The 26,935-nt window shown below is 42.3% G+C and overlaps 1 protein-coding gene across 4 annotated transcripts in view; it reads right to left on the minus strand.

The window, feature by feature from the left end:
- Positions 1-5,195: 5,195 nt before the first annotated feature.
- LOC139546899 (sodium channel protein type 1 subunit alpha-like) overlaps positions 5,196-26,935 on the minus strand; it is a 57,109-nt gene continuing 35,369 nt past the window's right edge. For all 4 annotated transcript variants that reach the window (XM_071355827.1, XM_071355826.1, XM_071355824.1 and 1 more), the window contains 7 exons: positions 22,645-22,767; positions 9,952-10,221; positions 9,713-9,766; positions 9,437-9,574; positions 9,180-9,284; positions 8,798-9,068; positions 5,196-8,703 (listed from right to left, as the gene is read on the minus strand). In XM_071355827.1, the coding sequence (XP_071211928.1) occupies positions 7,502-8,703; positions 8,798-9,068; positions 9,180-9,284; positions 9,437-9,574; positions 9,713-9,766; positions 9,952-10,221; positions 22,645-22,767 (2,163 nt within the window). In that variant the 3' untranslated portion in view covers positions 5,196-7,501. The remainder of the gene's footprint in view (positions 8,704-8,797; positions 9,069-9,179; positions 9,285-9,436; positions 9,575-9,712; positions 9,767-9,951; positions 10,222-22,644; positions 22,768-26,935) is intronic.

Genomic DNA, 26,935 nt, shown 5'->3' on the forward strand with positions numbered 1-26,935 from the left:
TGATATTTAGATGCTAGTATTTACTTGTGACGCTATGCTAGGCTATGCTAGTCAGCTTTTTTACTGTGGGTGGTGCTCCCGGATCCGGGTTTGGGAGGAACTAGAAGTTAATTTGGGAACGATAAATGACAAAGTTGAAACAGCACCCCCTATATTGAGAAAAGGTTTTTAACTGTTCGCAGATTATGTTTCTCCTCCTGGGCAGCCCACAGTAAGGGTCTGGTCTGCGTGAGTCTGCTGTCTTTTGGTCAGACGGGAATTTCCCTCACGCTTCATAAAATGCGCCACCGGTTTTCCTTGCAGACCCCCACTGGAAAGCTCCGCAGGCAGAATCAATCATCCTCTTCGTTGACGCCAAATTGTTGTGGAAATGTTTACACAGGGACACTCGAAGTCTTAAATTAATCCTTCTATATTGTCAGTGTGTTGGAGAGGTTCCAAACGTCCGTTAGTTCCCTTATATACTGGTTACGGACACGTTACATAGGCATAGGTCATAGGGTTGGTTCCGGCATGTGTCTGGCACCGTCTCCTATCTTAACTTAAAGATCATATTCTGGGCGTTCTGCCAGATGTTCTTAAAGAGGAGATCATGATTATCCCCCCCCCCCATATCTTAACCAGGCACATGCAGGAACCAAGGATTGTTTATGACACCAAAGACAAGATTAACATTTTCAAGACTGTTTCTTCACACATTAAAATTCCTTGTCTGTATACTAAAAATGTTCAAGAGTTGTTAATTTGTTAGGCTATTGGTTAAAGGTGCAACACAATATTGATTTTTGAATTACCTTTGCTCTAGTTCTGTCTTATCAATCACTTAAACATATTTAATAATGGACTCTTACCTAGCTTGATGACTGTTCATGGGCATTTTGCTTACTTTTTGTTGTTCTAAATAGAGACAGCTAGAATTGCCATGGGTCATATTAAATTGTGTAGAAATGCAGAAAATGAGCTTTAGATGCCCCAAAAATTTCAGGGGGAGGACCCCCAGACCCCTCACCAGGTTATGTCCCCCACACTTCTAAAAGCAAAGTTGCGCGCCTAACATTAAACTACAGAATGCCACTGGATAGAGATACAAGCATCATTTTTGCTTTTATGACAAAGCCGGTCAGAGTAATACAGCACAGCACAATCACTAGGATTGGGTGTGGGGCATGCTTATAATCATTTCAATGTGAAAAGGATTGATCGTAATACTCAGCCCAGTACCATTTGTCCTCCTCCTGTTCATTGTGCTCCAGACTGAGTAGCACAAGAGTTGCCCCAGGTAAAAGCCATGCAGTGTTTGGACTATGATTAATTATTTATCAAATATTTGACCCACTCAAGATGTTAATGGACTCCAACAGCAGCCACTGCTGAACCACTCAGAAACAACATTATTTCATTGTGACAAACATCCATTGTTAGTTTACACAAGACTTCAATATCAGTTAAATTTGTTTGTTTCTTTTGTTCCTATATACCCTCTCGATAACCCTCTCAGATGCAGACGTTATAATTCTGTGTCAATTTATGATGATTTTACTATGTAAGCCTGTGGATGGCACTGAGTGCCAAAACGCTGGTTGTACATAAAATGATTGGGAGCATATTTAGTGTCTTTCTTTATTTTTATACAGTTAGCCTTCTGTTAGTCAGCATGGTCCTCTACAATAAATGTGGGTGTGCGTCACCTCTTGGTTTTTACTAAATTCATGATGACCAAACATCTCTCAAACAATCCAATCACATACTGTACCATTAGGTCTTTGTAGTTAATGCACATTTTGTGGAGAGAAGAGACATTTGTCTGCAACATTTCCTCACTGCAACCAGAAGAGAGAAACAGTGAGTTTTCTCCTATCAAACAGATAATTCACTGTAAAGTGCTCATTACAATTTGGCACATGATAAATTAACCCTTTAAGATCCTGTCTGGATCTTAAGTGGGACTAATGCTGATTGCGGTGTTGGTGCAATAATGGTGGTCAAAGTCTTAAATTGGGTGACTGGAAAAGCTTTATGTCTAATGCTTTTGTAATTATGTGGTTAGTTACTTGAGACAGGTCCAGTCCGATTAGTGGTCCTCTCTTTCCAAGAAAAAATTATATTATTTAGGATGATGAACACAGTGCTTAAATGTGTGTCTACAATATCCTGCTCCGTTTCCTGTTCGAAACAGTAATACAATAAAACACACAATGCAGGAACTTCTTACAGATGATAGTGTGCTAATGGCAGTCTGTCTTTATGAGACATAATTGGAAAAATGTAGCTTCACTGACAAGGATTTGGGCACAGTGACAAATCCCCCGTGACTTGATCAGGATTCAGACACGGATTAAACCTTTAAAAGGCACAGAGAGGAGGACTTGTTGTAGCAGATGTTTTTCAGACTTGATTTGACAGCAACATATCGTTCCCTTGTAGACAGAAGTCTGTTGTACTGTTAGTCACCAGACAATACCACCTGTTTTGTAAAATAGCGGCCAGTTAAGTATTTTTCAATGGAGATGTTAATTGAAAACCCTGTCTGAGTCACTATGGAATTGAGTGAATCTATTGCATCATTCAAATTCATGTTAATTTGTCCACATTTCCAGCCATGCTAGAATGTAGATGATGCAGGTTTCACTCTGCCCTGTCGTTAGCTAGTAGCTACTGTATACACCCAGTAGGGCCATGCAAAGCAGTGACTAAGGCTGAGCTGAGTAGAAAACATGAGCTGGCATTGACTGGCTCAAGAGACAGAAGCGCAGCTGCCACTCCTAGCATTGTACCTGCCTCCACCATTCATTCATTCATTCATTCACCCAGAAGCCTCAAGTTAATAAACAGGGACTGGCAGCCCTGACCCCTCAGCATAGACGTCAGCTGCTACTGCATCTCTGATGAACTGTGTCAAACACACAGGCGTTGAAATATAGCTCTGATTTAAGTAGCAGTTGCTATGGGCCTAAAGCAATTCTTCCTATTGTATCTTGAAACACGAGTGCATTCCAGACGTTTATACCACTCAGAGCAAAAAGACAGACAACGTATAAAAGAAATGGAATCTTGTATGAAATAACTGTATAATGTTCCTTTCATGAATAGTACATCATAGAGTTCAGGAAGAGTTACGATATGCAAATAAAGTGAATCATACTACTTGATACCCATAACAGTAAAAGACCATAATGAAACTTAGCATAGACTAATACCAATTCATATCCAGCATTTTGTTCAATGAAATCTGAGACTGCATTGCACAAAGACAGACAGGTATAAGGTATTCACAGGTCAGCAAACCATTAAACATGAACATGTATTGCAGCTGAATACTGTTGTGTTCATATTTTGTTTGGAATAGATTTGAAATGAAACAGTATGCTGTAAAGCAGTGGTTCCCAAACTTTTTATTGTCCCGTACCCCTTCAAACATACAACCTCTAGCTGCGTACCCCCTCTAGCACCATGGTCAGTGCACTCTCAAATGTTGTTTTTTGCCATCATTGTAAGCCTGCAACACACACACAATACATTTATTAAACATAAGAATGAGTGTGAGTTTTTGTCACAACCCGGTTTGTGGGAAGTGACAAAGAGCTCTCATAGGACCAGGGCACAAATAGTAATATAATATAATCAATCATTTTGCTCTTTATTTAACCGTCTTACATATAAAACCTTATTTGTTCATCGAAAATGGTGAATAACTCAGGTCACAGGTTAATGAGAAGGGTGTGCCTGTATTTAGTTTTCATGCTAGTGAGGGCTGAGAACACACTCGCAGATATGTACGTGGTTGCAAAGGGCATCAATGTCTTAACAGCACGAATTGCCAAGGCAGGATACTCTGAGCGCAGCCCTATCCAGAAATATGGCAGTGGCTTTTGATTAAATTCAATTTTCACAGAACCGCTTGTTACAATTTCGATGAGGCTCTCTTGTTCAGATATCGGTAAGTGGGACTGGAGGCAGGGCATGGAAAGGGATAACGAATCCAGTTGTTTGTGTCATCCGTTTGGGAAAGCACCTGCGTAATTGCGCACCCAACTCACTCAGGTGCTTCGCTACATCACATTTGACATTGTCCGTAAGCTTGAGTTCATTTGCACACAAAAAATCATACAATGATGGAAAGACCTGTGTGTTGTCCTTGTTAATGAGGACAGAGAAGAGCTCCAACTTCTTAATCATAGCCTCAACTTTGTCCCACACATTGAATATAGTTGCGGATAGTCCCTGTAATCCTAGATTCAGATCATTCAGGCGAGAAAAAACATCACCCAGTTAGGCCAGTCGTGTGAGAAACTCATCATCATGCAAGCGGTCAGACAAGTGAAAATTATGGTCAGTAAAGAAACATTTAAGCTCGTCTCTCAATTTAAAAAGTGTCAATACTTTACCCCTTGATAACCAGCGCACTTCTCTGTGTTGTAAAAGCATTACATGGTCGCTGCCAATATCATTGCATAGCGCAGAAAATACAAAAGAGTTCAGGGGCCTTGCTTTAACAAAGTTAACCATTTTCAAACGTCTTTCAAGCTGTCAGACATTCCCTTGGCAGCAAGAGCCTCTCGGTGGATGCTGCGGTGTACCCAAGTGGCGTTGGGAGCAACAGCTTGCAGGTGCGTTACCACTCCATCATGTCTCCCTGTCATGACTTTTGCGCCATCAGTACAGATACCAACATGAGCAGCAGCTACGTTTGGCTACATACGGACCGTTAGTGGAATTCCCGCGAGAGAGTAACGGTTAATGTATTCTGAAGTATTTAGTGGTGTGAAATGCAGTGTAATGGTCAGGATTTACTCTATACAGTACATATCTACAAATAAATGCTTAAAAATCATGTAAGACTTCCGTTCAATGACATGTGAGGCTATAATTCTGGAACTCCATGGGCAACTACATTGTAACATGATTGATTTATAGTGGTTTATGTATTAAATTAATAATCCACATTTAGTCCATTAAAACATCTTAGAATTGGGGACACACATTTTTACTGGTCAGTAAAAAGTGTTCACTGACATGGAAAAAAACTCCAGGACCATTTAACTCACTGGCCACTGCTTTGCAAACATTTGTTAAGCATGCAAAACTTGAATAACAATGTATTTATAGAGTATGTTGATGTACTGTATGGATTGCAATGTCGCAAATAAATAGTCAAACACGTGTGATGGAATAAATTAATATTTTACAGACATACCTGAGGTACATGTATTCTTTATTCTTTTGGCTTTTCAATGAGATGGGTTATAGCAATATCTTGCATGCAGTTTACTCATACACTACAAGCATAATGCATATAAAGATGTGATCTATTAAATGTTACGTAATCAAAACATTCATTGTGTATACATGTATAGTATATACATATTATGAATGTTTTTATTACATGCAACATATGCTCTTCATAACATACTTTATAACATTTTAATTACAGATACTTGTGACACTTTATACAAAGGGAACAGCTGACAAAAGTAACATCCTGAGGAATTGGATAACTATGTAAACAAATGTAGGAAACAACTGAAGACTTGTGCTGTCACACTAGCCTTGAGACAATCATATTCAGAATTCGCTGAACCTGATGTTCCATCTTAGATATTTATTATGATAAAGCATTGTGAGGTAAACTGTGACCACAGTTCATAAATGACACAAAGTAAAAGATGCAAGAATCAAAATGAGAAGTCCACTTCCCCTTCACTAGATCACATGAGGCGTTTCCAAAAGAAAGGGTGTAGTGAAGCTTAAATAACTAAAGTGGCTATATCGCAGACAGTGCTGCCATATTGTATAGCAAACTATTTACAAAACAGTTGTACAGTACAAAGAAAAATGATTATATTACAATATTTATATAGACATTGAGTGTAATCTAACTACAAAATCTTCCCACAGCCTCAACTGGATGCTTCATACTCTGGTCTGTCTGCCATATAGAGCAGAGAATGCAGAATATAATAGATATATGTATTAAATAACATTAACAACTTCATATATTCCATTATACATGAAACATCACATAATATATCAAATATATTTGTATATTTCATATATTATAGAATATGTACATACAGATATATCAATAACAATGGAAAATGATTTGGGAAGAGGGTAGGAAAGGTAAACTCAAAGCAATTTAGATTTGGTAAATTACACGTTTTATAGCACTTACTAATGATGTTGCAGTACCAGAACCGCAGAGTACACAAGATACATGCTTTTGGAATGCCTCTTAAGTGAGCATATATCACACAGAATACAGTGTTTCACCTGTCAGACAAGGCTTGAAGATTATTTGAGGCGATTTACACCTGATGGTCACAACTATACCGTGCAGAGGAAATTGGCTAATTTTATCATTCACCCCTGGGAAGAGAAAAGACAGTATAGACATGTCTTTGAGGCCATTGAGGTTCAAGCTGGACAGAAGAGCTGGACTACGAATACTATGCGTATCAACTCTGTGAACCAGCACTAAAGATGAATGTATTCTGCATTGTACTGTAGTTTCTGATGAATGAAAGGAGGAAAACGATGTTTTTCTAGAGCGTGTTATTATTTGGAAACAGATTATAGACAACATTTGATGGTAATGGTATTTGGACTGTATGCTCAGGAGAAATCTTTCCTGTAGATTTGTAATAGTGAGAGTAACATAATGTTACAGATTCATCAAAGTATGAGCCTCTCAGACATCACGGAGAAAGCAAGCTCATTTTGGTGATGGTGCGTAACGCAACACTGTAATCATGGGTAAGCATTCATGCAAGTCTACATGTCGATTGAACTGCAGCAATCCCCCTAACTGCACTGCAGCAATAATGGTTGTCATGAGTAGTCATGTCTTATGCTCGAAACAGAGCCCGCACATGCATAAGCTCCACCATGTACCTTCATTTAAAAACGGTTTATGAGTGTGCGGGCCCAATTTCTTTTATACCAACTTTTTTCGGCAATGCACCCCACAAGGATGTGTGTTTGATCACACTTGACTAGTCAAGTTGTATGAACATTTAAAGTGAACAAGACTACCTTTAAAGCAATACATGAAACCCCTCGTTTTACAGTAAAACATATGTTTACAAAAATAGTCACACAATCAACCTATGAGTTTTAAAAACAAGATTCTGTAATAAAAATAAGTTCGTAAATCATACGGCAGTTATAATGCAAGACACTGAACGCAACCCTGGAAGTACTAGCTGCAAGAGAAGTTACTAACTAAATGTTTCTGATTGTAACAACACACAAAATGTTTTACCTGTCCCTATAAAGCCGGCAAACATTTGTTTTAGTCCCCACAGAAATGAACATCCAAACAACTGGTCACCTAACAGCCTAAGAAGTTGAGTTACTACCTCATGTTAGGCACCAACCTTACATTTAGACTCAAGTAAGCATTGTCCGTTTGGCATAGATATTCACACCAAAGAAGGGGTTCACTTGACGCATTGGTCACCTTCAAAGGCTGTAAACAATTTGTAGTAGAATGAAATCTATGCTAAATCTTCCCGACATCCATGTACTTTTTTTTCTCCTTCACCTCCTTCTTTCTCTTGTCTTTTTCATATTTGTTTTTATCAGGTTTTGTGACACTGTCATATGATGGGGGAGAAGCTGTGGAGGGTGTCATGTCAGTTCTGTCTGAAGTAGAGATCTCGTTAAATGTGTCTATGACGAGAACCTCTTTATCAAGGAGCGTGCCTCCACTTTGTATCTTCTCCTTGTACATGGCAGAGGCCCGCTTAACAATACGCTTGAGAAGATATCGTCTGAAAGCTCTCTGGATGACCAGGGCAGACATGTCCTCTAGCTTGCGGCGCAGTGTGGTGGTGATTGGTTCATAGGACACCTTGGAGGGGTTGGAGGCCATAAAGCGCTCCTCCATTTGACCCCGGAGGATGTCCAAGCCTTCGCCCTCGCCCAGGACACGTTTGGTGAAGGCAAACAGGATGTCCAGGCAGTGGATGCGCTCCCCACTCACCATGGGTAAATCCATTGAGATCAACTGGATCTTGTTGGGCTTAGAGATGCGGAGCGGGGGGTCTAGCGCATCAGCAAAGTCTGACAGCTTGTCATACTCCATGAACTGGGTGGCCCGCGCATCAAACTTCTCCCAGACCTCGTAGAACATCTCAAAGTCATCCTCACTCAGGGGCTCAGCGCTCTCCTCAGTGGCCACACTGAAGTTCTCCAGGATGACAGCAATGTACATGTTGACCACAACAAGGAAACATATGATTATGTAGCTCACAAAGAAGATAATGGCCACAGTGGGGTTTCCACAGTCTCCCCCGTTGTACGTGCTTCCTGGGTGCTCTTTCCGGCTGTCGCAGTCTGGCTCTCCCTTGTTGAGGATAGGGGCCAGCAGGCCGTCCCAGCCCCCTGACGTGGTGATCTGGAACAGGCAGATCATGCTGTTGCCGAACGTCTCAAAGTTGAACATGTCGTCAATCCCAGACTCCTTCTTGACGTATGCAAAGTTTGACATGCCAAAGATTGCATAGATAAACATCACTAAGAAGAGCAGAAGACCAATGTTGAACAATGCAGGAAGTGACATCATCAACGCAAACAAGAGTGTACGGATTCCCTTGGCACTCTTGATGAGGCGAAGGATACGGCCAATTCGGGCCAGTCGAATGACTCGGAATAAGGTTGGTGAAACCAAGTACTTCTCTATCAGTTCTGAGAGAAACATACCTGAAAGGACAGAAAATAATTACACATAATAATCTCCAAAGCATAATATCACTTTGCAGTATTACAATTATGAACAATAGGTGAAAAATCTTACCAATTATCGACAGGATAACAACAATAAAGTCAAATACATTCCAACCAATGGTAAAGTAGTATTGTCGGAGTGAGATCATCTTCAGAATACACTCTCCGGTGAACATGACAATAAACACCAGGTTGATATTGTAGAGAATTTTACGAATGTCGTCTGTCTGGTCATACGTCTCCACCATCATGGTGACCATATTAAGGCATATAAGAATCATGATGACAATGTCGAAGGCTTGCTTTGTAATGAAATCAAAAACAAATCCTTGAAACTTGTTCTGGAGGAAACATAAGAAAGAAGCATTTTGAGACACCAGGATGTAGAAATAGAGGTTCATGAATTGAGGAATGTCTTTGTTGAGAAACATAGTGGTACAGTATGACCTTACCACTGGCCTAGGGATAGGCTTTTGGGGTTTCTTTGAGCCAAGCTTCTTCATAGCATTGTAGTATTTCTTCTGTTCCTCTGTCATGAAGATGTCTTGACCTCCAAAGTAAAGAGGCAAGACAAGCCTAGTTAAATTCCTGCAGCTCTTACACACATTTAATTGCCCATTATTGGAGGGAAAAATCCTCATTACGTTAAATCAGAGAAAATGGATGCATGTATCATTGCATGATAACTACAACTTTAAAAAAGACTTATCTTTTTCTTTTGCTGATTGAAGTTGTCTATAATGACACCAATGAAGAGGTTGAGTGTGAAGAAGGATCCAAATATGATGAATACCACAAAGTACAGATACATGTACAGATTCACTTCGTAGTCGGGTTGATCATCCAACTGTAATAGAATAGCGTAGTATTACCATACATGAACATCATAAAACTAAAATATTATCATATATAAATAGACAATGTGCAAACACAATCAACCATTAGTCTAAAATACCTTGTGAAAGGAATTACTGAAAATACTTACATTGCGAGAGTCCACAGCTGCATACATGATGTCCATCCAGCCTTTGAATGTAGCCTTAGAGAGAAATTAAGGAACATTTTACTACCTAATAGTTAAGACACTAGTTCAGAAGGACATTGCCCTCGCACAATTTGCCTGCCCACACGAAATTGCTACAAAACCTTTGACATGGGTCCATTCTCTTTCGAAAATGTCAATAAAATATTTCTGGTGAAAGGTGAATGGAGAGAGCCGCTCACCACTTGTAACAGTGCCAGATAGCCTGCTCCCACGTTATCAAAGTTGATCTTGACATTCTTCCAGTGGGTACCTTTCAAAGCCAAACATTCTGTCTTGTTAGCCACGTCTCTGACTTCGAAGCGCTCCCTCGTGGTCATGTTGATACAATGGTAGTATTTCCCTGCAAACAGGTTGACACCCATGATGCTGAAGATGAGCCAGAAGATGAGGCACACCAGCAGCACATTGAAGATGGAGGGGATGGCTCCAAGCAGAGCGTTGATGACCACCTGCAAGGATTCACACAGACAGTCTCAGATATAGAACCATAGACAATATTGCATTGGATAATTATAATTTTCAGCACTGACAATATATACAAATGTAGGATCTTAATCACCCTGTTGCAGGATAACTTTGCAGGATAACTTTCCAAAACTTGTGGAGTATTTAAGGTTTTTAAAAGGCTTCTGAAGTTTGTAATTTCCACTTTGAAATTTCAGACCTGATTTTCCCTTACGAAAAATGTATCCATCCCTACAAAAAAGTCTATTCATTTTAATCAGAATAATAATTCCCATTTCAAGTTGATGCATGATTATTTTACTGCCGTAGCAAACTGGCTCAAATTAAGATCCTACATCTGTACTGTAGGCTACATGTTGACTTTGATTGGTGATGGTGAAAATAGGAAAACACAAGAGTAAAGTGTTTAAATGCCAGTGTAAAGCTCAACACAAGTATCACTAACACCACAGCTAATCAACGACCATGACAACAACAAGGAAAAAAGGAAAGGAAAGGACAAGGGTGAAATGTATTTGTAAAGGAGAGACTGTGATGGTATGTTTACTTGTTATAGTGATTTGCAATTAGGCTACAGTGTGAAAAAACGAAACAGAAAAAACCTTGTAGAGGCAGGATGAAGTCACATAATTTGTTTACTGTAAATGAAAAGCACAAACACAAAAATGAAGAAATTGTTCATGTTAAAGGCAGTACCCAGCAGCAAGCAACATCCAAACACAGTACAGTTTCAAAGTGCATAAATAGAGAGCCAGTGAAGCAATGAGAAGTCAGTCATGCAGATGGGATAATTCAGTGACAACCACGCGAGGAGAGACCGTCGTCACAGCACTGGCATTTGATCGATAAGAACTACGTTGGTTATACCAGTCGACACCCTTCCCGCACATATGACATCCAAAACCCTGGCTAGAGTCGGTTGCTGTGAGAGTACTGTACAAGTTTATGATGGTTAAGTGCAGTAACCTCCAAGACTTAAGAATGTTTTCATGTAGTTTAATTAACTGAAGTCCAGTTAATGCCATTTCCACATGTCTTATTGATTCGTTTCCAGTTAGGCTGACATCCTCTGACGAGTGCATGTGACCTGCCGGTGGGACTGATGCACACTCTTGTGTTATAACATCCTGAAAACACATGTAGGTGGAAAAGGAGGAATAGAAGAGGAGAGGTATCTCTAAATATACACTGAACAAATATATAAATGCAACATTTAAAGTGTTGGTCCCATGTTTCATGAGCTGAAATAAAATATTCCAGAAATGCTTCTTCACCTGCTGGATTGTCTGAGACCAGCCACCCGGACAGCTGGTGAAATTGTGGGTTTGCACAACTGGAAAATTTCTGCACAAACTGTCAGAAACCGTCTCAGGGAAGCTCATCTGCGTGTTCGTCGTCCTCACCAGGGTCTTAACCTGACTGCAGTTCGACATCGTAACCGACTTCAGTGGGCAGATGCTCACCTTCGATGGCCACTTGCAAATTGTAGAAGTGTACTCTTCACAGATGGCAGACAGCGTGTATGGTGTTATGTGGGAGAGCAGTTTGCTGACATTGTGAACAGAGTCCCCATTGGTGGCGGTGGGGTTATGGTATGTTCAGGCATAAGCAACGGACAACAAACACAATTGCATTTGATCGATGACAATTTGAATGCACAAAGATACCTTGACAAGGTCCTGAGGCCCATTGTCGTGCCATTTATTTGCCTCCATCACCTCATGTTTCAGTATGATAATGCACAGCCCCATGTCACAAGGATCTATACACAATTCCTGGAAGCTGAAAATATCCCAGTTCTTCCGTGGCCTGCATACTCACCAGACATGTCACCCATTGAGCACGTTTGGGATGCTCTGGATCGACGTGTACAACGGCGTGTTCCAGTTCCCGCCAATATCCAGCAACTTTGCACAGCCGTTAAAGAGGAGTGGGAGAACATTCCACAGACCCCAATCAACAGCCTGATCAATACTATGCGAAGGAGATGTGTCGTGCTGCATGAGGAAAATGGTGGTCACACCAGATACTGACTGGTTTTCTGATCCACGTCCCTACCTTTAAAAAAAAAAAGTTATCTGTGACCAACAGAGGCATATCTGTATTTCCAGTCATGTGAAATCCATAGATTAGGGCCGCATAAATGTATTTCAATAGACTGATTCCTTATATAAACTGTAACTCGGTAAAATCTTTGACATTTTTCCATGTTGTGTTTATATTTCTGTTCAGCTATTGGGTTGCTGTGGGCCTTAGTTTGACTACAGAGCTCTGTATCCTTGCAGGGAGCTGATGTCACGTTGATAAGAGGCTGTCATTAGAGCCATGTAGAGTACTTAGAGAATTGTGCCAATGCGGGCCAATGCTACAAAAAGTCAATTCTGACAAAAGCTGTATCCCATCTAGCCAAAACCTGTTAGTTACCCATTAATGTTTCATGGGGAATATTTAAACAATACTATGTAACTGAATGTCTAGAATTAGAAAACAAATCTAAATTCTAAAAGTTGGCGTAACTCTCTAAATATGTGGCTCTGGCTGTGATGATATGCACTATGAGGCAACAGCACTGTAAAAATAATCTAGTTGTTTCAACTAATTATTATTATGTAGCTAGTTTTACAGCCTTTTTTTTGTTCACTAAACTTTTTGGTCAAAGTATTACCTGAATTTAACATTTTTAGTTGGCCCAAACTTAGCTCCAACATGAGAAAACGCGTTTGATCAATTTGTCTCATATGTTCATTCAACCAGAAATGATTATTTTACCACAAAAAAGGCTGTGGAACTAGTCACACACACACACACACACACACACGCACACACACACACACACACACACACACACACACACACACACACACACACACACACACACACACACACACACACACACACACACACACACACACACACACACACACACACACACACACACACACGGCCAGATCTTCAGAAAGCACAGTGTCTGTCATCACCAACCTGGGAGTGAAATTTGACCCTGCGCTCTCCTTCAATACAAACATTAGTCACGTCTGTAAAACATCATTCTTTCGAACATCTCCCACCTAACACCCTCTCTCACCACTTCTGAAGCAGAAAAGCTTATCCATGAATTAGTTTTCTCCAGAACTGATTATGGGAATGCAGTACTTGGGGGCCTGCCTGCAAACTCGATTAATAAATTACAACTCATTCAAAACAGTGCAGCAAAGATTATGGCACCCCATACTTGCTGACCTCCATTGGCTATCTGTCCCTCAAAGAATTGACTTTAAAATTCTCCTCCTGGTCTACAAAGCCCTAAATGGCATCGGACCTGCCTACCTGTCAGATCTACTCTCCCCATATGAACCTCCATGCACCCTACGTTCAAGCCACGCTAAACTGCTTCATGCACCCAGGACCCGGCTAGGAACAACGGAGGCTCATGCCTTTTCCTCCCACATACCACGCCTTTGGAACTTTCTGAAAATCTCAGGGCTGTTCAGACTGTTGAGGCTTTTGAAGCAGGCCTCAAGACTAATCTTTATCGGCTGGCCTACCCTTCCTCCTAGACTTTGATTGTTGCTTTTATGATATGGTTATATACAGTACCAGTCAAAAGTTTGGACACACCTACTCATTCAAGGGTTTTTCTTTACTTTTACTATTTTCTACATTGTAGAATAATAGTGAACACATCAACACTATGAAATAATACATATAGAATCATGTAGTAACCAAAAAAGTGTTAAACAAATCAAAATATATTTTATAGTCTTCAAAGTAGCCACCCTTTGCCTTGATGACAGCTTTGCACACTCTTGGCATTCTCTCAACCAGCTTCATGAGGAATGCTTTTCCAACAGTCTTGAAGGAGTTCCCACATATGCTGAGCACTTGTTGGCTGCTTTTCCTTCACTCTGAGATCCAACTCATCCCAAACCATCTCAATTGGGTTGAGGTCAGGTGATTGTGGAGGCCAGGTCATCTGATGCAGCAATCAATCACTCTCCTTGGTCAAATAGAGGTGACAGCCTGGAGGTGTCATGTTGAAAAACAAATTATAGTCCCACTAAGCGCAAACCAGATGGGATGGCGTATCGCTGCAGAATGCTGTGGTAGCCGTGCTGATTAAGTGTGCCTTGGATTCTAAATAAATCACTGACAATGTCACCTGCAAAGCACCACCACACCATCACACCTCATCCTCCATGCTTCACGGTGGGAACCACACATGTGTAGATCATCCGTTCACGTACTCTGCATCTCACAAAGACACAGCTGTTGGAACCAAAAATCTCAAATTTGGACTCGGTCTAATGTTCATTGCTCGTTTTTCTTGGCTCAAACAAGTCTCTTCTTCTTATTGGTGTCCTTTACTGTAGTAGTGGTTTCTTTGCAGCAATTCAACCATGGCCTGATTCACACAGTCTCCTCTGAACAGTTGATGTTGAAATGTGTTTGTTACTTGAACTCTGGGAAGCATCTATTTGGGCTGCAATCTGAGGTGCAGTTAATTCTAACAAACTTATCCTCATCATCAGAGGTAACTCTGGCGGTCCTCATGAGAGCCAGTTTCATCATAGCGCTTGATGGTTTTTGTGACTGCACTTCTTGAAATGTTCCAGATTGACTGACCTTCATGTCTTCAAGTAATGATGGACTGTCATTTCGCTTTGCTTATTTGAGCTGTTCTTGCCATAATATGGACTTGGTCTTTTACCAAATAGGGCTATCTTCTGTATACCACCCCTACCTTGTCACAACACAACTGATTTGCTCAAACGCATTAAGAACTAAATAAATTCCACCAATTAACTTTTAACAAGGCACACCTGTTAATTGAAATGCATCCCAGGTGACAATAGTGAATGCAAAGCTGTCATCAAGGCAAAGGGAGGCTACTTTGAAGAAACTCAAATATATTGTTTAACACTTTTTTGGTTACTACCTGTTTCCATATGTGCTATTTCATAGTTATGAAGTCTGCTATTATTCTACAATGTAGAAAATAGTCAAAATAAAGAAAAACTCTAGAATTAGTAGGTGTGTCCATACTTTTGACTGGTACTGTATAATTGCTTTTTTTACTTTTATTTTTTATTTTTTTACTTTTTTACTTTTATTCTATGGACTTTGAGATAATTCTTGTAAACTCAGCAAAAATAAACGTCCTCTCACTGTCAACTGTGTTTATTTTCAGCAAACTTAACATGTGTAAATGTTTGTGTGAATATAACAAGATTCAACAACTGAGACATAAACTGAACAAGTTCCACAGACATGTGACTAACAGAAATTGAATAATGTGTCCCTGAACAAAGGGGGGATCAAAATCAAAAGTAACAGTCAGCATCTAGTGTGACCACCAGCTGCATTAAGTACTGCAGTGCATCATGGACTGCACGAGATTTGCCAGGTCTTGCTGTGAGATGTTACCCCACTCTTTCACCAAGGCACCAGCAAGACTTTTCTGGGAGAAATGGCCCTAGCCCTCACCCTCCGATCCAACAGGTCACAGACGTGATCAAAGGAATTGAGATCCGGGTTCTTCGCTGGCCATGCCAGAACACTGACATTCCTGTCTTGTAGGAAATCCCACACAGCACGAGCAGTATGGCTGGTGGCATTGTCATGCTGGAGAGTCATGTCAGGATGAGCCTGCAGGAAGGGTACCACATGAGGGAGGAGGATATCTTCCCTGTAACGCACAGCATTGAGATTGCCTGCAATGACAAGCTCAGTCCGATGATGCTGTGACACACTGCCACAGACCATGATGAACCTTCCACCTCCAAATCGATCCCGCTCCAGAGTACAGGCCTTGGTGTAACGCTCATTCCTTTGACAATAAATGCAAATCCGACCATCACCTCTGGTGAGACAAAACCACGACTCGTCAGTGAAGAGCACTTTTCGCCAGTCCTGTCTGGTCCAGCGATGGTGGGTGTGTGCCCATAGGCGACGTTATTGCCGGTGATGTCTGCTGAGGACCTGCCTTACAAAGGCCTACAAGCCCTCAGTCCAGCCTCTCTCAGCCTATTGCGGACATTCTGAGCACTGATGGAGGGATTGTGCGTTCCTGATGTAACTCTGGCAGTTGTTGTTGCCATCCTGTACCTATCCTGCATGTGTAATGATCGGATGTACCGATCTTGTGCTGATGTTGTTATACACGGTCTGCCACTGTTAGGACAATCAGCTCTCCGTTCTGTCTCCCTGTAGCACTGTCTTAGGCATCTCACAGTACGGATATTGCAATGTATTGCCCTGTCCACATCTGCAGTCATCATGCCTCCTTACAGCATGCCTAAGGCACGTTCACGCAGATGAGCAGGGACCCTGGGCATCTTTCGTTTGGTGTTTTTCAGAGTCAGTAGAAAGGCCTCTTTAGTGTCCTAAGTTTGCATAACTGTGATCTTAATTGCCTACCGTCTGTAAGCTGTTAGTGTCTTAACGACCGTTCCACAGTTGCATGTTCATGGTTCATTGAACAAGCATGGGAAACAGTGTTTAAAACCTTTACAATGAAGATCTGTGAAGTTATTTGGATTTTTACGAATTATCTTTGAAAGACAGGGTCCTGAAAAAGGGACGTTTCTGTTTTCGCTGAGTTTATAATGAAAAGCGCTTCACAAATGTTTCTTATTATTATAACATACAATGTTTCCGAATTACATACTTGTCACACATTATCACATTGTGTATGTTCATTTATACAGTAATTCGTGTTCAACATGCCCTCACCTGGGATTTGAACACACAACCTCTTGAGTCACAGCATGCAAATCTTCCTGCTATTCCACCATGTCTGTGTCAGTAACTGATTTAACCCGTATTGTTATTCTTTGCACTTCAAAGTAAATCTCAGCTCTGTTAAAAGTACACTCAAGAAAAACTATTACATTTATCATAGTGATTAAGGAGTAACATTAAAACAGAGTAATATGCCCCACCAACGTTAGACAAGTATATGGAAAAAACTCAAATTGCTTAAATAAGTAAATCAAATCAATGATGATGAGAATAGTCAAATTAACTGCTAATTGACAAAGTCATGGTGGCGTAGCAGGATGATTGCAATGTCATCAACCAAGAGGTTGTGAGTTCAAATCCCAGGTGAGGATATGTTAAGTACTAATCACTGTGTAAATGAACAGGTGCAATGTAAGTTTGTTCAAAGCATTGCATGTGTAAATAGTTCCACAGCCATTTTTTTGTTAAAATGCCAAAAATAATAATTTCTAGTTGAATGAAGATATGAGACAAATTGAGCACACACATCATTTTAAGTTGACTGAATGTTTGCGTTTTTATCACGTTGGAGCTACGTTTGGGCCAACTAAAACTGTTAAGTTCAGGTAACACTTTGACCGAAAAGTTTACTAAATAAAATAAAAAATGCTTTGGAACCAGTTACTTGATAATATTTATTTGAAACGACTAGATTTGTTGGTGATTTTTTTTTACAGTGAGGGCTCTGGGGCCTAATTTTATAAACATTGAGTACGCACAAAATATGCCCCAAAACATGCGTGCACCAGTTTTCAGTCAAAAGTTGGAATTTATTAAAACTGAACTTGAGGTGAGAATGTGCTTATCCTCCCGCAAACTTTAAACCATGTGTACGCACCGCAAGAAGGCAAAAGTAGCCTAGTAGTATCTTTGTGCAGGAATGTGCCTAGTAGATAGACTACTATAATTTCAAGTTTTTGCATCTGAAAGGGAGAGCGGTTTATTACATACAGTAGAATTTTACAGGTGATAAGACAGTTGATCTTTTGCATTGAAGTGTGTAGCTACCAACGTAAGTAGGCCTACTGTAGTTTTCATTTTTTCAGAGTAAACAATGTTTCAGAATTCGCCGGCATAGCCTATTTAGGTTTGGGAAAAAGTAAATGCCAAACATTATTGAATTCAAACTATCTGTTTGCAAGTACACAACAATGTGCAATATTTTTGTTTTTCAGACAAGTATCACGCCCTGATCTGTTTTACCTGTCCTTGTGATTGTCTACACCCCCTCCAGGTGTCGCTTATTTTTCCCAGTGTATTTATCCCTGTGTTTCCTGTCTCTCTGTGCCAGTTCGTTTTGTATGTTTCCAAGTCAACCAGCAGTTTTCCCATTCTCCTGCTTTTTGCATTCTCCTTTTTCGAGTCCTCCCGGTTTTGACCCTTGCCTGTTTCTGGACTTTGTACCCGCCTGCCTGACCATTCTGCCTGCCTTGACCACGAGCCTGTCTGCCACTCTGTACCTCCTGGACTCTGATCTGGTTTTGACCGTTTTGCCTGTCCACGACCATTCTCTTGCCTACCCCTTTGGATTAATAAACATTGTAAGACTCCAACCATCTGACTCCTGTTTCTGCATTTGGGTCTCACCTTGTGCCTTGATAACAACTTTAGATACAATGGCGCCGGAGGAGATAGCTGCTGTTTTACGGTCTCCTAACCAATTGTGCTATTGTGTTTGTTTTTTCTGTGTTATTTGTAACTTATTTTGTACATAATGTTTCTGCCACTGTCTCTTATGACCGAAAAGAGCATCTAGATATCAGGCCAGTGATTACTCACCACGTACTGGAAAAACATTTTCTTTAACAAGTCAGACTGTCACGCCCTGACCTTAGAGAGCCTTTTTATGTCTCTATTTTGGTTTGGTCAGGGTGTGATTTGGGGTGGGCATTCTATGCTTTGTTTTCTATGTTTCTTTATTTCTATGTTTTGGCCGGGTATGGTTCTCAATCAGGGACAGCTGTCTATCGTTGTCTCTGATTGGGAATCAGACTTAGGTAGCCCTTTTTCCCTCCTTTCAGTGTGGGTAGTTAACTTTTGTTAGTGGCACTAAGCCCTGTAAGCTTCACGGTTGTTTTTTCGTTTGTTGTTTTGTTGGCGACATTTACTCAAAAAAAACGGAAAATGTACGCTAACCACGCTGCACTTTGGTCCACTTCTTTTGACGGCCGTGTCACGGACGCGAAGAATTTCCTTCAGACACCAGACAAGGCCCTCAGCATTCGCAGGAGAAAGAGACAGAGATATCGGGGACGTAGGTCGGGGTGCCTTGTAAGGATCCGACAGCGAGTGGGTAATCTGCCTTTACTATCAGTCCTATTAGCCAACGTACAATCATTGGATAACAAAATAGACGAACTACGAACACGTATGTCCTAACAACGGGACATTAAAAACTGTAATATCTTATGTTTCACCGAGTCGTGGCTGAACGACGACGTGAATAACATACAGCTGGTGGGTTTTACGTTGCATCAGCAAGATAGAACAGCTGCCTCAGGTAAGACAAGGGGTGGCGGTCTGTGTATATTTGTAAACAACAGCTGGTGCACGAAATCTAATAGTAAGGAAGTATTGAGGTTTTACTCACCTGAGGTAGAGTATCTCATAAGCTGTAGACCACACTATTTAGCAAGGGACTTTTAATCTATATTCTTCGTAGCTGTCTATTTACCACCACAAACCGATGCTTGCACTAAGACCCCACTCCATGAGCTGTATACGGCCATAAGCAAACAGGAAAACGCTCATCCAGAGGCAGCGCTCCTAGTGGCCGGGGACATTAATGCAGGGAAACTTACATCCATTTTACCAGCATGTTATATGTGCAACCAGGGGGAAAAAACTCTACTCCACACACAGAGACGCATACAAAGCTCTCCCTCACCCTACATTTGGCAAATCTGACCATAATTCTATCCTCCTGATTCCTGCTTACAAGCTAAAACTAAAGCAGGAAGCACCAGTGACTCGGTCAATAAAGAAGTGGTCAGATGATGCAGATGCTAAGTTACAGGACTGTTTTGCTAGCACAGACAGGAATATGTTCCGGGATTCTTCCGATGGCATTGAGGAGTACACCACATCAGTCACTAGCTTCATCAATAGGTGCATCGATGACGTCGTCCCCACAGTGACTGTACGTGCATACCCCAACCAGAAGCCATGGATTACAGGCATCCGTACAGAGCTAAAGGGTAGAGCTGCTGCTTTCAAAGAGTGGGACTCTAACCCGGAAACTTATAAGAAATCCTGCTATAACCTTCGACGAACCATCAAACAGGTAAAGCATCAATACAGGACAAAGATTGAATTGTACTACACCGGCTCCGACGCTTGTCGGATGTGGAAGGGCTTGCAAACTATTACAGACTACAAAGGTAAGCACAGCCGACGATCTGCCCAGTGACACGAGCCTACCAGACAAGCAAAATTACTTCTATGCTCGCTTCAAGGCAAGCAACACTGAAGCATGCATGAGAGCATCAGCTGTTCCGGACGACTGTGTGATCACACTCTCCATAGCCAATGTGAGTAAGACCTTTAAAACAGGTCAACATTTACAAGGCCAAAGGGCCAGATGGATTAACAGGACGTGTAGTCTGAGCATGTGCAGACCAACTGGCAAGTGTCTTCACTGACATTTTCAACCTGTCCCTGACTGAGTCTGTAATACCAACATGTTTCAAGCAGACCCTGTGCCCAAGAACACTAAGGTAACCCGCCTAAATGACTACCGACCCGTAGCACTCACGTCTGTAGCCATGAAGTGCTTTGAAAGAATGGTCATGTCTCACATCAACACCATTATCCCAGAAACCCTGAAACCACTCCAATTTGCATACTGCCCCAACAGATCCACAGATGACCCAATTTATATTGCACTCCACACTGCCCTTTCCCACCTGGACAAAAGGAACACCTATGTGAGAATGCTATTCATTGACTACAGCTCAGCGTTCAACACCATAGTGCCCTCAAAGCTCATCACTAAGCTAAGGACCCTGGGACTAAACACTTCCCTCTGCAACTGCATCCTGGACTTCCTGAAGGGCCACCCCCAGGTGGTAAGAGTAGATAACAACACATCCGCTATGCTGATCCTCAACACGGGGGCCCCTCAGGGGTGCGTCCTCAGTCCCCTCCTGTACTCCCTGTTCACTCATGACTGCATGGCCAGGCACGACTCAACACCATCATCAAGTTTGCCAATGACACAACAGTGGTAGGCGTGATCACCGACAATGATGAAACAGCCTATAGGGAGGAGGTCAGTGACCTGGCCGTGTGATGCCAGGATAACAACCTCTCCCTCACTGTGATCAAGACAAAGGATGAAAAAAAAGAAGAAAAAAAATAAAAAAATAAAAAATAAAAAAATAAAAAGGAGATGATTGTGGACTACAGGAAAAGAAGGACCGAGCACGCCCCCATTCTCATCGCCTGGGCTTTAGTGGATCAGGTTGAGAGCTTGAAGTTCCTTGGTGTCCACATAACCAACAAACTATTATGGTCCAAACACACCAAGACAGTCGCAAAGAGAGCACGACAAAGCCTATTCCTTCTCAGGAGGCTGAAAAGATTTGGCATGGGTCCTGAGATCCTGAAAAAGTTCTACAGCTGCACCATCGAGAGCATCCTGACTGGTTGCATCACTGCCTGGTATGGCAACTGCTCGGCCTCTGACCGCAAGGCACTACAGAGGGTAGATCGTATGGCCCAGTACATCACTGGGGCCAAGCTTCCTGCCTTTCAGGACCTCTATACCAGGCGGTGTCAGAGGAAGGCCCAAAAAATTGTGAAAGACTCCAGCCACCCTAGTCATAGACCGCACGGAAAGCGGTACCAGAGGGCCAAGTCTAGGTCCAAAAGGCTTCTCAACAGCTTCTACCCCCAAGCCATAAGACTCCTGAACAGCTAATCAAATGGCTACCCAGACTATTTAAATTGTCGTCGTCCCCCCTCTTTTACGCTGCTGCTACTCTCTGTTTATTATCTATGCATAGTCACTTTAACTCTACCTACATGTACATATTACCTCGACTAACCTGTGCTCCCGCACATTGACTCTGTACCGGTGCCCCCTGTATATAGCCTCGCTACTTTTATTTTACTGCTGCTCTTTAATTATTTATTTTTTATTTATGTATTTTTAACATAAATTTTTCTTAAAACTGCATTGTTGGTTAAAGTCTAGAATGTAAGCATTAAGGTCTACACAAGTTGAATTCGACGCATGTGACAAATAAAATTTGATTTGATTTGAGATACAGCTAAATATTCTGCCAACCCCTCCAAAAACATTTGATCAAGGTTGCCATGCATTGCTATTTTGGTAGATACTGTCTTGGACAAATTCCAATACTTCCAATGTATATAACAAATACACACAAAAAATGTCACCATAAAAGGTGATATATGGGCATTTTTTCAGGCGGAGTTATGCTTGTTCACACGTTCACAGTTTCACGACAGGTCTGATTTATAACAGGAAACTTGCGTATGTATGTTTCTAAATCTCAATATTTTTGTGTGAGTGCAGTCTTTTCAGAAATGGCGCACACAGATATTTAGTGTTAAATTTACACAATGGTTATAAATGAGGCCCCAGGTCTGGTGACTCTTACCCTCATGCCCTCGAAGCGGGACAGCGCTCTCAGGGGCCTCAGCGCTCGCAGCGTCCTCAGGGACTTGATGGCACTCAGCTCAGCGTAGCCCAGGGCGTTGGCCACAAGGCTGACCAAAGAGACCTGTAAACAGAATGATGTCATCATGAGACACGTGACTAGCTGATTGACACTCAGCGGAGGCAGAGCCTCTGTCTCAAAGATATAAACCAGGAAATGGGTCACTGTCTCGCCTTGACTACATTACAGTATCATTTCAACAATGCAACAACAATACAATGTCTTTGCAATTACAAGCTGATTTTGATATTGTATTGGACACTAAGAACTTAGCTTAAGCAGAAAAACCCTGTGGCGCTCTCAAATAAACTGTCTATTTTTCTCAGTTCATAAAATATATTGAAGTGGTCCTAAAGCCAGAGTCTACTTCGGTTGAGGTGAAAAAGACACTATAATATTTTCCCATACAGTACCAGTCAAAAGTTTGGACACTCATTCAAAGGTTTCTTTATTTTTACTATTTTCTACATTGTAGAATAATAGTGAAGACATCAAAACTATGAAATAACACATCTGGAATCCTGTAGTAACCAAAAAAGTGTTAAACAAATCAAAATATATTTTATATTTGAGATTCTTCAAAGTAGCCACCCTTTGCCTTGATGACAGCTTTGCACACTCTTGGCATTCTCTCAACCAGCTTCATGAGGTAGTCACCTGGAATGCATTTCAATTAACAGATGTGCCTTGTTAAAAGTTTGTGGAATTATTTTCCTTCTTAATGCATTTGAGCCAATCAGTGGTGTTGTGACAAGGTAGGGGTGGTATACAGAAGATAGCCCTATTTGGTAAAAGTCCATATTATGGCAAGAACAGCTCAAATAAGCAAAGAGAAATGACAGTCCATCAAAACTTTGTCACGAACCAGCTCGTAGCCCTTAACAAAAAGGGAGACAACACAGAGATCGAGTAATAACAAAAATATATTTATTAACTAAAGTAAACTATATACAATTAACGATGGTGTGTGCAGTAGTGTAAGTGAGTGGTTGCGTGCATATATGGTGATAATGATAATGTTCCGGAGTTCCAAATTAAGCAGCAGCAGCTGAAAAGATGACCTCCTACAAATATTGAAATTTAAATGTTTTTTTAGAGTAAAGTACATCGAAAAAAATCAAAAGAAAACTGCAAACTGAATAGGAGACCAAACAAGCAGCAAACAAAGAAGAAAGGCTTTTGAAAAAGTAAAAATTTTTCATAAAATTATACCGTTTTCTTAGCTAGCTAAGTTGTTTACCTGTTGCTAGGCAGTTGCTAGGGACATTCCTGAAAGAAGCTAGCTAGCTAACAAGGAGTGTCTAGTTGGCAGAAGAGAAGAAGGGACAAAGAAGGGACAAAGTGGGACAAAATAAGGACAGAAGAAAAGGGAAAGGGGAAATTAAGGTGAAGCAGTCCTCTAAAGACACAAAAGACAATAATACAAGAAACAACACTTCTATTGCCTCTCCCTCTACGATACGCACTTCCGGTTTGGTTTGGAGCGAGTAGTTGCATTCCGCTTTGCTCCACAGGTAGTATTACAGGTAGTATTACATTTCATTTCATTACAGTACAACAGTTTGATTTGTTTGATCTTAGCTGGCTACATAGCCGTCTTTGTATCCAAGATAATTGTGTAGTCTAGAGTAATTGTCGAGGTTACCTAGCCAGTTAGAGGTTACCTAGCCAGCTACACTTTCAAACAAAGTCAACAACGCAGCCACTGCTAGCTAGCCTATTTCACCAGCCAGCAGTACTATATCATTTTAGTCAATAAGATTTTTTGCAACGTAAGCTTAACTTTCTGAACATTCGAGACGTGTAGTCCACTTGTCATTCCAATCTCCTTTGCATTAGCGTAGCCTCTTCTGTAGCCTGTCAACTATGTGTCTGTCTATCCCTGTTCTCTCCTCTCTGCACAGACCATACAAACGCTTCACACCGCGTGGCCGCTGCTACTCTAACCTGGTGGTCCCAGCGCGCACGACCCACGTGGAGTTCCAGGTCTCAGGCAGCCTCTGGAACTGCCGATCTGCGGCCAACAAGGCAGAGTTCATCTCAGCCTATGCTTCCCTCCAGTCCCTCGACTTCTTGGCACTGACGGAAACATGGATTACCACTGATAACACTGCTACTCCTACTGCTCTCTCCTCGTCTGCCCACGTGTTCTCGCACACCCCGAGAGCTTCTGGTCAGCGGGGTGGTGGCACTGGGATCCTCATCTCTCCCAAGTGGACATTCTCTCTTTCTCCCCTGACCCATCTGTCTATCGCCTCCTTTGAATTCCATGCTGTCACAGTTACCAGCCCTTTCAAGCTTAACATCCTTATCATTTATCGCCCTCCAGGTTCCCTTGGAGAGTTCATCAATGAGCTTGACGCCCTGATAAGTTCCTTTCCTGAGGATGGCTCACCTCTCACAGTTCTGGGTGACTTTAACCTCCCCACGTCTACCTTTGACTCATTCCTCTCTGCCTCCTTCTTTCCACTCCTCTCCTCTTTTGACCTCACCCTCTCACCTTCCCCCCCTACTCACAAGGCAGGCAATACGCTTGACCTCATCTTTACTAGATGCTGTTCTTCCACTAATCTCATTGCAACTCCCCTCCAAGTCTCCGACCACTACCTTGTATCCTTTTCCCTCTCGCTCTCATCCAACACTTCCCACACTGCCCCTACTCGGATGGTATCGCGCCGTCCCAACCTTCGCTCTCTCTCCCCCGCTACTCTCTCCTCTTCCATCCTATCATCTCTTCCCTCTGCTCAAACCTTCTCCAACCTATCTCCTGATTCTGCCTCCTCAACCCTCCTCTCCTCCCTTTCTGCATCCTTTGACTCTCTATGTCCCCTATCCTCCAGGCCGGCTCGGTCCTCCCCTCCTGCTCCGTGGCTCGACGACTCATTGCGAGCTCACAGAACAGGGCTCCGGGCAGCCGAGCGGAAATGGAGGAAAACTCGCCTCCCTGCGGACCTGGCATCCTTTCACTCCCTCCTCTCTACATTCTCCTCTTCTGTCTCTGCTGCTAAAGCCAATTTCTACCACTCTAAATTCCAAGCATCTGCCTCTAACCCTAGGAAGCTCTTTGCCACCTTCTCCTCCCTCCTGAATCCTCCTCCCCCTCCTCCCCCCTCCTCCCTCTCTGCTGATGACTTCGTCAACCATTTTGAAAAGAAGGTCGACGACATCCGATCCTCGTTTGCTAAGTCAAACGACACCGCTGGTTCTGCTCACACTGCCCTACCCTGTGCTTTGACCTCTTTCTCCCCTCTCTCTCCAGATGAAATCTCGCGTCTTGTGACGGCCGGCCGCCCAACAACCTGCCTGCTTGACCCTATCCCCTCCTCTCTTCTCCAGACCATTTCCGGAGACCTTCTCCCTTACCTCACCTCGCTCATCAACTCATCCTTGACCGCTGGCTACGTCCCTTCCGTCTTCAAGAGAGCGAGAGTTGCACCCCTTCTGAAAAAACCTACACTCGATCCCTCCGATGTCAACAACTACAGACCAGTATCCCTTCTTTCTTTTCTCTCCAAAACTCTTGAACGTGCCGTCCTTGGCCAGCTCTCCTGCTATCTCTCTCAGAATGACCTTCTTGATCCAAATCAGTCAGGTTTCAAGACTAGTCATTCAACTGAGACTGCTCTTCTCTGTGTCACGGAGGCGCTCCGCACTGCTAAAGCTAACTCTCTCTCCTCTGCTCTCATCCTTCTAGACCTATCGGCTGCCTTTGATACTGTGAACCATCAGATCCTCCTCTCCACCCTCTCCGAGCTGGGCATCTCCGGCGCGGCCCACGCTTGGATTGCGTCCTACCTGACAGGTCGCTCCTACCAGGTGGCGTGGCGAGAATCTGTCTCCGCACCACGTGCTCTCACCACTGGTGTCCCCCAGGGCTCTGTTCTAGGCCCTCTCCTATTCTCGCTATACACCAAGTCACTTGGCTCTGTCATATCCTCACATGGTCTCTCCTATCATTGCTATGCAGACGACACACAATTAATCTTCTCCTTTCCCCCCTCTGATAACCAGGTGGTGAATCGCATCTCTGCATGTCTGGCAGACATATCAGTGTGGATGACGGATCACCACCTCAAGCTGAACCTCGGCAAGACGGAGCTGCTCTTCCTCCCGGGGAAGGACTGCCCGTTCCATGATCTCGCCATCACGGTTGACAACTCCATTGTGTCCTCCTCCCAGAGTGCTAAGAACCTTGGCGTGATCCTGGACAACACCCTGTCGTTCTCAACTA

Source organism: Salvelinus alpinus, chromosome 20 (assembly GCF_045679555.1).
Source record: "Salvelinus alpinus chromosome 20, SLU_Salpinus.1, whole genome shotgun sequence".
Taxonomy (NCBI): domain Eukaryota; kingdom Metazoa; phylum Chordata; class Actinopteri; order Salmoniformes; family Salmonidae; genus Salvelinus; species Salvelinus alpinus.